At 42.9% G+C, this 14,794-nt stretch overlaps 1 protein-coding gene across 2 annotated transcripts in view; it reads right to left on the reverse strand.

Annotated features, from left to right (window-relative positions):
* The window catches only part of ETV4 (ETS variant transcription factor 4), a 35,723-nt gene extending 28,818 nt beyond the window's left edge, over positions 1 to 6,905 (reverse strand). Inside the window, exons 1-4 of one of the 2 annotated variants that reach the window (XM_025166877.2) lie at positions 6,697 to 6,905; positions 5,611 to 5,722; positions 5,398 to 5,494; positions 3,554 to 3,601 (exon numbers count right to left, since the gene is read on the reverse strand). In XM_025166877.2, the coding sequence (XP_025022645.1) occupies positions 3,554 to 3,601; positions 5,398 to 5,494; positions 5,611 to 5,670 (205 nt within the window). In that variant the 5' untranslated portion in view covers positions 5,671 to 5,722; positions 6,697 to 6,905. The remainder of the gene's footprint in view (positions 1 to 3,553; positions 3,602 to 5,397; positions 5,495 to 5,610; positions 5,723 to 6,696) is intronic. The other variant, XM_007428566.4, reaches the window with a different exon arrangement.
* Between the last annotated feature and the right edge of the window lie 7,889 nt (positions 6,906 to 14,794).

The raw sequence follows: 14,794 nt of genomic DNA on the forward strand, positions 1-14,794 counted from the left end.
CTTTTATTTATATAGCACCATTCATGTGTACATCACTTGACCCGGGTGGGGAAATCTGTACCTCCTGAAATATTGAACTCCCATCACCTTAGATCATTAATCATCTGGCTGAGGCTGATGGGAGTCATACTCTGAAAGAGCAGCATATTAAGGAAATCTGCAGTAAAGTAAAGGATTAAGAAACAAAGCCAAAGGCTTCACAGAAAAGCTGGATTTTCTAAGGAAAGGAAGTAATGTTTAACTCTTTCCTTCTTGCCAATAGTTCTGCCATTCACAGATGTTTTTACTCCCATTGGACTTCGAGGCCATTTTTGCAGGATAAATGGATAAGAAACACCAGCAGGGATGAAAGTAGATCTTAGGGGAGAAGAGAAGAAAAACTGCATAGATTAAATATCCCCTTCTCTCTCCAGCCATTTTCCAGTGCACAGTTATCTTCTGCTCCCGTCAGTGCCATCATGCAAGGGAGAAAAAGCTGCCAAGTCCTTTTTACACAAAGTGTAATGTGTAGTTTGTTGCACAAATGCAATTTTTTCAGAGATAAAATGATCCGCATCTGCATCAACAATAGGTAAAAGATTTGAGGAGTCAAGATTTGTGTTTGGGGCACAGAGATTAGACTAACATCCCACGTTGGTTTGGGATGATATCAGCAATGATTTATTAGTCCGATGAAGGCTGGAATTATTCACAGAAATAATTCATGGAAAATATCAATGGCTCCAGCTCTTTCAGCAAGGGCTGAATAAAATACCTTTGGTCATAAACTGGAAGCAAGCACTGGGGAATTGTTCTGTCCCATCATGTCCTCCCTGTAAATTTTCAGAGAATTTGACCATTGCTGGAGAAGTCTGAGATCTGATCATTCTTTGTTCCAACTAGTCATTTATTATACAATCTCATGTTGTCTTCTTTTATTTTAGATAAAATAAAGGCCTCAATCTCATGCAGAGATAATCTGAGAGTCTTTAGCACGCCCACCTAAATTCAGGTAAAGAACCAAACCTCTGCTGTGCGTGTCTTTTATAAACATAAACAATTATAATCTCAGATAAACCTCCCACATATTCTACCACCCATCACTTGGAGGTGAGCCTCGACCACACAATCCACTTCTGTTAACGTGCTTAGCTCAGCTTGGGAGGCGGACAGGACAGGACAGGACATATTTAAGAAGTGGCTAGATGGCACCCATTATTCAATTCATTGCATCCCCCAAAGTAGCTCCCAGCGTTCTCTCCCTTTGATGTTGTCAGAGCAGAGTAAAACAGAGCTTGATAAAACCACCTGTTTCCAACATCGCTGAATATAGATAAAAGCTAGCAGTCACAGTGTAACCATTACTTTCCGTGGGTTTGGCTTGCATCCAGCACTACCGCCACCACTGCACACGTACCCCTATTCTTTCAGTGGCTCTCTCTGGCACATCGTTCCTAAATAGGTTGGCAATCTCTTTCCCAGTAGGTCAAGGATTTTGGCTCTTGCAAGAATTCAAATTGTAAAGCAGCCTTATCTGGGTACCACAGAGGATCAGAACCTCCCTTGCAGGCCAGTGCTTACAAGGTCAAAGGCAAACGAGCAGGCTGGTGAAAAAGGAGAATTACTCCAGCCCGTTCTCCGCTAGTCCATTTCATCAAAGGGATTTTTAAAAATGAAGCAAGTAGTAGCCTGTATTTTCATGCTAACTGTAGAGAACTTTTCTTCCTCTGCAGTTAACTTAGAAATGCAGACAAACATTCACTTCACCGGTTAGTTTTTAAAAATGATTTCTATTAAATGGCCTTGGAGAGAGGGGTAGACCAGTGTTTCTCAATCTCAGCAACTTTAAGATGTGTGGACTTCAACTCTCAGAATTCAGAATTCCTCAGCCAGGAGAACTTGATTATCAGCTCCCTCCAGATGCACTGGGCTATCCAGTAATCATACTATTATGAGAGTTTAAATCCCACACATCTGGATTTCAGAATTAAAATTCTTTCACTCTAATTCCAGGTTGCTGAACTACCTTGTTAACATAAAAGATGAATCCTGGGGATGAAAAGTAGTAATTCCAGGAACGTTGGTTTAGACTGTTTAAATGGTTGCTTTTAACCTTATAATGCTGCCCAGAGTCATTACCAAGAGATGGGCAGCCATGTAAATCAATTAAATAAACAAATCTAAATGTATAAAGTCTCAAAATACAGAGCCTACAGTTTCCAGTCCTAATAACGTGCACCGTGAAGTGTAAGGAAAGTCTTGGTTTGAAAATAATTTCCTATCTTTTATTTTCTGTGTAAGACATTGTAGCCCAAAAGAAACCACAAATAGCAATTCATTTTTCCTGTCTTCATCCTCAACTAGAAGCTAGTATAATCAGCAAGTCTTAGAACTCTGAATTCCAAATCCAGTCCCCAAAACCTGAGTGTTCTTTTTCTGCTCCTTTAAAGAAAAGGGGAAGGAAGCAAGCCTCTAGTCTTCACAGTTATATGTGAGAATACATGTTTTCAATTCTATACCCTATCTCATGCTTTCAGTAGGATTAGCGTGGTCTTTATTTTATACTGAGATTGGGAAATAACATTCTATAGCTAACTGAGTGTTCTTGCTTAAATTGGCTCAATTTGGAGTTATAGAGATCTTCCAAACTTTTCACTGAAACCATGGAGTTTACTTTAAAAACAAATAGAGTATAAAATGAATGCTGTGTCTCAGGATATTCAGTTCCCAATCAAGATAGCAAATTCTCACTTTTTTAGGCATCAGAACTGCAAGAAAGGAGTCATTATCAAAACTGGCTAGTCATCACCAAACTGTATTGTGCTGACAAGTATTTACTTAATTTAAAAAAAGAATTAAACAGGAACATATATATGAGTCATTTTGATGGAATTCCCCCTTCGGTTTATTATATACTTTAAAAAAAATCTGACTGCTGATCAGATGCCCATTATTACGCCATCCTTGCTCTGGTTCCAGAGAACACACCAATTTCAGATAAGCAAAGGAACAATACACGCTAAGTAAACAATGCAGATAGCCTCTGTAACCTTTTCAAAATGCCAGGTCCCTAGATCCACACTTGCAAGAACAAAATACAAAACCCATTTCAAAACTGCAATTAACTACTATGTACTTTAATTGGGCACTCAGGGAATGAGCAGATTTGAGGTTTCTCATCCCAGGTTAATGTTGGTCAAAAGGGAAGTAAGAAAGAGCAGAAAGTTATGAAAACCAAACAAGACACCGAGTGAAATCCAAATTTTAAACCGGCCTCTTTCAAAAGCCTTAATGCAGGGAGAGGCTCATCGGGTTTGCAAAGGGGGACTGAACTCTGCTGGTCAACACTCATCGCTCCACCGTGCTGGAAAGTTTGAGGGCCCTTTGCCAAGTTCCTTTCATAAGCAAATACCGACACAATGATGCCATTCATATTCCTGAGTTTACTCAGGCCCAGAGACTAAGTTACATATGCAGCAGAAAGAAGCAAAGGGAAAGATACTTAAAGATGATGCTCACAGGCATGGCAAGGAAAGAAACAGCTAACAAAGAAAGATCCATAAGCTAGCCTTACCTTCAGTCAGCCAAGTTTCCTGAAACTGGTTTAGATCAAGGAAGAGATCTGCAAGGAAATAGAGCAGAGCATGGTATCACAGAACAACGGTTCTGGAGCAGCACAGAAGGTAGATGTTTGAGAGAAAAGGCTGAAGTGAAGCAGCCAAGAGGCCCAAATCCAGTACAGAAGCCCAATATAATCTAGGGACGTCATGAAACAAACCAAACATTGTAACAGGTTTGGAACAAAACAGTCACACCAAGAACATCCCATACGAGGCTATATTCTGGAATTCAGGGAGTTTTATTCCAGGCTCACAATCCTAAACATGCCAACTCTAGCCTGGGTAAAAATATTGTTTAAGTCCTGTCCTAAATGGTAATAAAGAGGAAGCTTGCCTCAACTCCAGCAGCTGTTTTTTCACAATTGCACTAGTCCCATGGAAAAAAGCAGAATGAACAAGCTTGCAAATCTATCTGTGTCAGAATTGCAAGTGATGCCTCCCTAAAAAGACTGTACAAGAGGAAAGGGGATAGTCCCACCGTCTGCACCATGGCCAGGTTGGCTGCAGCTGATCTGTGCTGGTGTTGAACAACATATGAGAAACCTTAATATATCATTGTTTTGACTCCACTTGTTTATCTATGCCATCCCCAACTTTTGTATGTTTGTCTCATCTGCTGATCTCCTGTGTATAAAGATGCAAACCTTTGAACATCCAAATAAGAAATCTCAGGTTATTCACAGGATGGGTATGATTGGGGTTGCTATGAAAGGCGCTCCCAAGACTCAACCTAGAAAAGTGCTATCTGTGCTCTCATCCCTTTGTGGAGAATGAGGCACAAAGGCTATAGTGTTGCTCTAAGATGGGGGAACTAGCCCCACATCCCCATTCATTGGGTTATCTTGGGCCAGTCCCTCTCTCTCTTTCTCCTAAATACTTACAGGTCCGTCAGGAAGATCAAAGGAGGCTAGCGGAGAAGCACCTTTGGATCCTGACACAATATATGCTGAATGGGCAGGTAAAACTGATTTTCCTAAATGCAGCCCCCTCACTCGTATGCTCAGAGCTGCCCCATTGAAACGGAAGGCCAGCTGTGCGGCCTGCAAGCATCCCACCCCCTACTTAGCCGCTGCAGAATTACAGAAGATGCATTTCAAAGCTGCCTAAGAAGAGGCAGCTTTTTCTGACCTCAAAAAAAAGTACTTCTGTTCCCACTGGAACCCACCAGAAAGTCCCAATGACTGACATCCAGTCTCAACAGAGAATATTAACCTTTTAAATGTTTTATTTAGTGTCTAATGGTGAGGAATATGGACATTCTTAAGAGAATTCTTTTAGATTGTTATCCAAAGACTTTGTCGTATAGGAGCAAGACATATCCACTTCACGCTAAGAGGATTCTGAAAAAAAGATTTATTTCCTCACTCTGTTGCCCTCCTAAGACAAAAAGATGATCTCAGAATATTCCTTATCCTGTTCACTGGGTAAGCACTGCAGCCATTGCAACTGCTCTCCATCTAGGCTGCAGGCAAATTCAGGGACTATGCAAAGACGGAAAGTACAGCTTCTGGAACATCATTAGCAGTTATACAAGTTTATTTCACTGTTATCCAAAATAAAAGAATCAAAAACGGTTTTTAGTAGATCATGCACTGTCCATTAATCTTAGGGAACCTGGGTCCATGATCATCTATGTTATTCCCAGTTTGCAAAACAGGAAGCATGGTTGCCCTGAGACATCATTACACTCCCAAATCAGTTTGAAGTGTCAAGCTAGAATAAACCTGGGTCAGAATTCAACCCATCTTCTCTGATGCCCCCCCCATCTGCCCCTGCTCCCCCCCCCCCACATACACACCTTCTGAATCTGGGACATGGGGCATCCCTGGGTCCATGGATTTTCTCCGTGAAGCCATCACAGATCTGCTCTCCAAAGTTCCATTCCCTGATGGTTTCTATAAGAAGACAAATAGCACAAAAGTTAATATAAGACAGACAGCTGTACTGGGTGCTCAAACGGCTACTCAGAAGGAGGAGAAGCATTAAGGGCGAACTCTCCGCCATCACTCACTTGTGCAGAAGTGTAAGGCACTTGCTGGTCCAAATATCCTTTCATCCTCCCCTCAGTCATGGGTGCGAGTTTCTCAAAGGCATGGGGGGCAGGTGACAGACCCACCAGGTAGCTGTAAAACAAAGAAAGAGGGGGGGAAATGCATCAATAGACTGAGGATTTTTAAATGCTACTAGTAGCAGGTTCCTAGCTGTGTGCAACCATTATCTACAAGAAGGGAATCTTAGATGGATCGCTAAGACACTGGTCCTTTTTGCTGACTCTCCTGTTATGCTTCCTGCTAGAATGCCAAAACTGAAAAAGTGCTGCTTCTTCTCCTTTTTTTTTTCCCCAGCCACCTCCAAAAGAAAAGCCCTTTAATCTGACACTTTCAGATCTGTTGGGATTACAACTCCCAACGTTTCCAGCCTGCATGAGCTTGAAGGTGAATCCAATCCATATCAGAGGGTGACTTAACAAAATGCTTGATGCAAGAGAGTGGATGTGTTGCCTAACCCCAAATCCACTTTCAGAACTCAGCCTTCTTGTCCCCCTTCTGTGTTCCTGCTGCTTCATCCTTCCCCGTCCCGCTTTCCTGGGTGCCTGGATTTTTTTTTTCATTTACTCCTTTTGCCCTGCAATTTCCTCTATACCTTCCTCAGCCTCTGCTTTGCCCATCCCTCTCGACAGGATTTTAAACTGTATCAACTCCTGCCCGATTTTCTCCTCTTTCATCTCTCTTCAGAAGTTCACGAAGCCCATCTTGATCATTCATTTCCCTATGCAGCTCTATCACGGAGTAAGTCCCATTTACCTCAGTGAGGCTTCGTTCCGATATGAGTAAGACTGGACTTTAAATATCCCCAGCTCAAGATTCTCCACTGTTTGTTTCTGCTGCCCCTTCCCCCACGGCTTCAACCTTTAGATCTTCTCATTCGCCTGTGTTTGCTACATAATGATTCCCTCTACAAAAGCGGCCGTGCTTCCCCAACACTCACTAGGCCTCATCGCTCTTTTAAATATTTTTCCTCCTCCCCCCCGCAACTTCTGCAAAGGTATGTGAAATTAAAAGAGTCCCATTTCCATGAAAACTTATCTTTTCCTCACCTCACTGCAGAGTGGAAACGCGGGGGTCAGTTCAGGTCTTCCCGGCTGGCCCCCACCTCAAAACAGCTGATTTCAGGCAAGAAGAATATACGGCTTCACGAAAAACAGAGCCGTGTAGAGTTGCTCCCGCCTTTAGCCCGCAGTCGTTTCCTCTTTCACAGAAACAGACTCTTTTCTGTTTCTCTTTGTTTCATTGACTTTGTGAATGGAAGAAGGGGGGGGGGAATTCCCTAGGCTCGCTGGGACACGCCCAACCAATCAAGGCTCAGCGTGGCCCTCATCCAGCCGGGATAAGGCGTGGCTTGAGTGCTTTGAGCCAATCAGCTCAAGGTGTTCCAAGATTCATTCAGTGTTGGAACTCTCATTCATAAAAAAAACAAGAGCGCCCAAAGTTCATTCATAAAAGGCTGCAGAGGGAGGGAACATGTCACGGGCCGTAGACTCGAAGCCTTGGCTTCAATCGAATCCGTTCCTAACTGGCCTGAAACTGGTTATGTAGCTACGTAAGTAAGGGTATAAGTATAGTTGTTTACCATCCGTTCTTATCCTCGCCACCAGCGCTGGGGGCAGGGAAGGCCTCTCGAGGCAAGAATAAAGTAGCTAATTTTCATGGGGTACGTTCTATCCTGAGTTTGTCTGAACATATCTATAAGCCGATTTTTTCCCCCTCCCTTTCTCCCTCCGGATTTAGAACTCCATTTTAGAAAATGGAGGAGGAGGAGAGAAGTTCTTGTAATAGCTGCAAAGGGATTTATTCTCTTTTTTAATGTATGTATTAAAATTAGTAAATGTAGTTATTTTATGAGCCTCTATTACTCTCTACACACACTTTTAAATGTGGAAAGAGAGACACCTGTTTGCTTAAAAGATACAGCTGCTGATCTTATTCAGAGGCATAAACATTAGGTTGGATCCAGATTTAGTTGATTAATCACGGCATACTTAAACTGCATTGCTTTCCATAAGTCTATGCCAGTGTTTCTCAGCCTCAGCAACTTTAAGCTGTGTGGACTTCAACTCCCAGAATTCCCCAGACAGCCATGCTGGGAGTTGAAGTCCACACAGCTTAAAGTTGCTGAGGCTGAGAAACACTGGTCTATGCCAAGGAATGAATCCATCCACCCAGTTGGCCCCAGTGCCTGCATTTTTCTGGAGGGCAGCAACATGCAAAGTCGTCATCTACCCATGCCCAGCTCACCAGGAAAGCAATCTCTACCCGTCTTTTCCTGCTGTGTGTTTCTGCCTGTCCCACACACTCCAACAAAGTGGTCACGCTCCTGATCCCTTCCCTGGAGCAATGCCATCTGACGGGATCTAGGAGGTATGTCTTGTCGGTAATGGCAGCTGCCCCTCCCTCCTCCCCATCCCCACCCCTGAGATTCAACTGGCCTGACCCCGTTAGCCTCCAAGAAGGCTTTGCAGACCCTCAGGCACCGGGACCAGCATGTTACATGAGTTCGTCCTGGGAAGTGGAGCACAAGTTGTTATGCCCTGTGTGATTTGTTCTTGTATCAGCGTTTTTGCTGGGATGTTGTGATTTGCTTTGATGGTTGTATGCTGCCCATAGTTGCATTTTTGTGAGTTGGGCAGCCATATAAACCTTTAAGTCAATAAATAGATAAATAAATGCAGCATTTTCTGCCTTGCAGTGGCCTGGCTTGCCCATTGTCGTTCATTTCATTTTAGGCCAGTGTTTCCCCTGCAATTAACTAATACAGGACAAAGCAATGATGCCTCCTGTTCTGTTGACCGGTCACTGCCTTCAAAGGCCATTTCACCCTGAGCTCCTGAGTCGCATGTCCCCCCACACCCCCCAGCATACATCAGCAGCACTGCAAGGAAGCCACAAGGCAGTGGAAGGGGCTGCTGATGGAAGAGTGCAACCAGCAACCCCCTGGTGAAACTGGCAAGAGCAGCAGTGCTCTGAAGACACTGTGGGCAGCTTCACTGTGGGCTTCCTGGAATTTGGCACTCCATGGTAAAGCTGCCCATAGCACTCTGGGGTTGGGGGGTAATCTTGCCAGCAGATGATCACTTGTTCTCCTTGGCAGGATGCATAATAGGAGGCAGGAGTGTTACGAATGCACACTACATTGAGTTGAACAAAAATAAAGGGGAATAAAAATAAAACAAATAAACCTACCCCATGCTGGAACAGAATAGAATTCAGCAATGAGGACAGCATATAATATGCTAGCATAACAGCCCTTAGTCTCATCCTCTGTGAAATGACTTGTTTGGTAGGCTCCCATGTATGGAGTGTTTCCGCAGAAATCCAGTCCTTGGCTGGGAGGCAGCAAAACAAGGTAGACAATGTTAATTCTGCCATCTAGTGGTTGGTCAGGTTTTTGCAAACCCAATTAGGGTAGCCTTATAAATACAGGTAGTCCTCAGTTAACGATGGTAATTGGGACCAGAATTTCCATCACTAAGCAATGCGGGTTGTAAAATGGTGAAAAGACAGTGAAAGTCACCTGGGAGCGGCAGGGCTGTCAGAGCCAGAAGAGCTCAGGGCAGCCAAAAGGGCAGAGATGGAGGGAGTTAGGCAGGTGGAGGGAGTCAAACCAGTTGTAACTGTGGGCAGGCTGCCCAGTGCTCGAGTTTTGATCACATGACCATGGGGGCACTGCAACGGCCATAACTTTGGGGACTGGGCATAACTACCATTCGTTCAGTGCTACCATAACTTTGAACAGTTGCTGAATGAATGGTTGTTAACAGAGGACTACCTGGTAGTTGGGAAAAAATAGGAAAAAAATAGTAGAGATGGTAGGACTAGAGGAAAAACTGCCTTTACTGACTGAGATTATTTAGTTTTATTCTCATAAAGGCTTATTAAGTACCAAACTGGATGTAACATACAACCAATCAGTTGGATTCAGATATGGCCATCCTTCAAGGAAACCCTTTAAAATGATTAAATTGGTCTTAGCTTTCTTACTGTACTGATTTCAGTGGGACCATTCTGAGCTTGACTAAGTGTGAATCCAAACGACTAACTGGTTGGCATGGTTTTCGGTCCTGGTTTGGCTCTGCTTTGTTCTAGTCCACTCATGGCAAACTCTGGGATGCAGTGGTATCTAAAGGAGGCGGTGGGGGAGTCAGAGGGATGCAAGCAGCATCTCAGCATCGCAGTACAAGTTCTGCCTGTTTGCCCAACGCTTGCCACTCCTGCAGACACCACAGCTGGAGACCACAGCTGGACTGTGAGCCTGGCTGTGCCTTGGTTAAGAAGTTGCTGATGACTGCTGTGGGCTCTGCTGCTTTCTAATCTGAAAGCAGATCTTAGCAAGAAAGGAACTCACAGAGTGAATAATACTAATTAGGAGACCTTGCTACAGGGAATCTCATAAACACTCATGCCCACACAAGCTGCTGATCCCTTCCTCCTCTGCATGGTGAGGCCCTCCTGACCACAAAAAGGATTATGACTCAGAAAATGCATTTGGTATCACATACAGGCTTCATTGTGCAGCAAAAGCTCCTAGCCTTTTTTTACAAGAGTAAAACCACAGCTAACCATATGTCCCCCATTTAATGTGGAATGGCTTCAGCGAATGGCAAAATCTCTGCCACTCTGGAGCTGATCTCAGAAGCAAATTCAGGGTTGATCCTGGTTAGTACCTAAATGGGGATTGCCTATGGATTCCAGGGCAGTGGAGTAGCCTGGGAATGGAAGCAAAGAAAAATGCAGATAAAGGCAATTACAAACCACTTCTGTTCTGCTGCCAAGATAGCTTCAGGGAACAGGAGCTGAGCCCAACTTGCAAGCTGCTTTACCTTTTTTAATATGGAAAGGAAGAGGTATAGCAAGACCACTTGTTTTGTTTAGAATACCAAATACACAAATAAAATGTCATCCCATTTCCCCAATGGGAAAAAAGACCGTGACCCAAAAATAGCATTAAAATAAGCAGAAACCTATTTAAATCTAGAAAATAAATTGGGATTCATCTTTAAAAAAAAAAAAGCAGAAAGAGGCAGAGCTTGAGCAACCTCCCCAAGGGAGATTGTTCATAGTTATGGAGCCACTGCTGAAAAGGCCTATCTCTGTCCCTTTCCAACAGAATGTCTGCTAATGTAGAGGCCTTCATGTAGCTGTGACTCTGCAGCAATGATCCAGCATTCATGCTGACCCCTGCTTATTCCTACAATCTTTCCCAACCTGGTGTCCTCCTGATACATTTGGCTTCAACGTGCACCAGACCTAAAACAACATGGACTTACTCTCAGATGATGAGGATTGAAGTCCAATGTATCTGGAAGACACCTGTTTGGGAGAGAGAGCTGCAGGCTATTAATAGCCAGAGCAAGAGTTGTCTTCTCCAAGTTAACCCATAGATCCATCCATCCATCCAAGTTAACCCATAGATCCATCCATCCATCCATCCACGTTAACCCATCCATCCATCTCAAAATGTACAGTGGCTACTGGTAGCTCTTCTGGCAAACAGTTTTCCCAACCGTGCCTGCAGTTTCTGGGAGTTCTTGGAAATTTTGCAGCTGTGGGCTGGACTTTTTTTTCAATATTATTTTAGCCAACAGCCTATTCGCTTAGTGGCACACCAGTATCATTCTGACATCATACAAATAGGCAAATTGCATGCAGGAAGGAAGCCATTAAACACTTAGCACTTTGAGAAATTAAATGCCATAACTTACAGTGCTGAAGTCTCTGCAAAACATTAGAATGCAGGAAAGCAATTATAAAGACTTATCTAAGGGTGGGTGATAGTTTTATTGTGATAGAGCAGGCTGTTAATTGATGCTATCTTGTCAGATTGAACTGGGGGCTCTGGCTGAGGAGCAATAAAGGGCCGTGGCTCAGGAAGCACTAAAACAGGGAAGGGCAGAATCTCTGCAGCTAGAAAGAGCAGTCAGAAAATAATTTACACCTTCAGAGGAATGGGGAACACCTTTAAAAAGAAAAGCACATGCTCTCAGATAGATCAGGCAGAAACAAGTCAAAACTTCCCATAGCAAACTCCTTTGCCTTTAAAAAGAGTCACATCCAAGGTACCATTCAGGTCTTTCCTCCATACATGGGTCACGTGAAATAATGCCACTGCCTCTGTACAAGTACAAAAATAATAATCATAATCCAGTGCCCCACAAATGCTACCCACAACCTCTCCTCCCATCTGCTATATATTTAGATGTGTTTTGCCACCACTTTGAAGAGGGTTTTTAATGATTCCTTTTAAACTGAACATGCTAACATGATTTTTAAAAATGCTTTTCTACCTCTGCAAATCTTAGATTGTCGTTTTTAATATTGTGACTTGATGTATTGCTTTTCTATGATGGTTTCCTTGCTTTTGAATTTTGCAAATGTCCCTGGTAAGAAGTTGTAGTTTAAAGAAGTGGTGAATACGTTCAGTACCATAATAAATGAATACATGTTAAAAAGATAAGGCCTCCTTCAAGTTGAGCTTGACTCTCGGTGGCTTCATGGACACAACTGTAGAGTTTTCTTAGCAGAAGTGTTAAGAAGAACACAGTGGAAGTGTTTCCTGTTGCTGTTGTCTGTGGTTTCCTTGTGGTCTCCCATCCAAATACCATCCAAATCTTCACTGTTTAGTTTCTCAAGGTCAGCCAGGCGCTGCCACCCAGCATACTTAGACAAAAGTATTCAAGGAGGCTTGTAAAGAAGGAGTAAGGACCAAAAATTAGGGAAACTGTTTTGCTTGGATTCATTGTGAGACTTTAAAGCCTGTAGCTATGTTGGGGGTGTGTGTGTATGTGTGCGTGTGTGTGCTATCTTTCTCACAAAAGGACATTCATGCAAGTTTAAAACATGTTTGGTAAGATCCTACTACTGAGCTCCGGAACTGAACCACGGTTCAAATTTTAGGCACTGTCCCTGATCCTCATTGCCTAATTAGACAGGAGGAAATTGAACTAAGAAGAAGGGCTTTAAAAAATCCTCTCTGGGTCATGACCCACCCAACTCTTTTGCTGCTGGAAAGCAGGAGAGGACAAAGAAGATGCATGAATTTCAGTAGGTTTAAATGTAGTGTGAACTGAACAGGACAATCTGGTTCACATCCATTGCTTTACATGAGAGCCAAACGGTTTTAAGAAACCCACATCCACAATGTGTTAGTTGTTCACATCCCAGGCAGGCAACGACGTCATATGTTGCTTTTTTCTCCACCTTGTTAACTACAAGGAAGGCGTAACGTAAAGCAATTAAGTCAAAGGCAGCCCCAGTTCCATTCTCACTGACCTTGGGACCTCCAAGATGGCAGGAGTGAAATTTGGTGATTTGTCTGTTGGTTTGGGAGTTTTGTTTTGTTTTTAAGGGAAAAAAAGACACTTCAAAAGAGGTATGTTCATCTTCCATTAGCCTTAGTGAAAAATCACCAGAGCCTCAGAAATCCCCCCACCCCTCAAAAATGCTTTTAGGGACATCCTCACTCCGCCTTATTTCCCCATGCGTAATGATAATGTGCATAATGATCCAAATTCCACCCTTATGTACTTGTATAAATTTGTGTCATGGTGTCATGACAAGTCTTGTCACTTGCCCCCCTTGTCTCCTGCTGAATGCCTATGATGTCTTGCTCAACAAACCATAGTTAAAGCACATTATAATTTAGCACGGTATATGAACTTATTCAATGAATTAAAATCTCCTCCCATCAGAATTTTTCTCCTGTTTCTTACAAAGGGAGGTACATTTCAAAAAACAAAATCTGAACAACAAATGCATCTGAACTCCTATCCTGAGTGAACATCACACTCAATTGCCTTTGATACAGAGGTGTCTGCAGGCTGTGGTCAAAAAGGTCAAGATGGTGGTCCTGTCGACACACATAAAAAACAGGCAGAGCTTCTGTCGCACCACCACAGCCACCATCTTGACTTTTCTGACCATGACCTGTGGACACTCCTACTTTGGTAGGACTCATTTGTGTGGGCATCAACAAACTGATACTCTAGGGCTACACATGGCCTTCTCCAACCCCATTTTGTGCTGCTCCCAAGCTTTCTTTCTCTAACGTAGTAAAAAAAAACCAATCGGTTTCATCATTTTCCACCATTTATGGCAGAAAATGTTTGAAAACTGCCTCTTTATTGTGTAAGCATTCTTCTGTGAATCCTGAAAGGTTATATATGCATATAGTGCCATTGCATGGTCCAATATCCGAATATCTGTTCCATGTTGGTCAACCTTGGCAACTTTAAGATGTGTGGACTTCAACTCCCAGAATTCCCCAGCCAGCATGCTGGCTGGGGAATTCTGGGAGTTGAAGTCCACACATCTTAAAGTTATCAAGGTTGAGAAACACTGATCTATTCTGTACCTCGCTTGATCTCAAGATAATCCTCAAACTATACCAGATGAAGGAGGCTCTAACTTTCATCTTTGGTGCTCTGGGAATAAAATGTGTTCTACTCTATGCATCTTTAAAAAATTAGTACTACTAACAACGATTGATGTGTGTGATTCACAGAGCCTTCATGGAATCTGAAGGTGAACTATGGAAGATTCTACACAGAACATCCAGCTCTCCTTTTCTTTCCACAGGAGATATTTGTGGCTGTGTTCCTGTCTCTCTCAGCATGTGTTCAAGGCTCTCATTTTCTGCACTGCTTTCCATGATAAATCAATGTTTTCACCCTGTGATTCGCTAGTTTTTCTTTATGTTTCACTTTAAAAAAAAGTAAAAGTTGGAAATTATTCACGGTATGGCCATACCCTATCTTATTTGTTTGTTTGTTTGTTTGAGTTATTCATGGATTAGACCTCCCTTTTCATTCAGGAATGAAAGTGGCATTCTCTCCACCTATTTTCTCCCACATCAATGACCGTATGAGGTAGGGTTTGGCATACTTCCTACCGAAAAAAAAATATAAATTGGAGGGCGGGGGGAGTAGAAGTCATCCTGGAGGCCCATTAGTTTTTTGTTTTTTTAATTTGTTTTATTTATTGATTGATGGCTGCCCATCTCACAGCTGTGTCTCTAGGTGGTGTACAAAGTTATAAGAACAACAGTTACAAACAACCCAGGATGCCCAAGATAAATAACAAATCCTGATCAAAAAGACCACAGCAGCCAGAGAGTTGGCCTAACTTCCGGGCCCAAATGTC

This window comes from Python bivittatus, unplaced genomic scaffold (assembly GCF_059951505.1).
Source record: "Python bivittatus isolate LINGU-HERP-01145 unplaced genomic scaffold, Pbiv_v1 ctg000410_np1212, whole genome shotgun sequence".
Lineage (NCBI taxonomy): Eukaryota > Metazoa > Chordata > Lepidosauria > Squamata > Pythonidae > Python > Python bivittatus.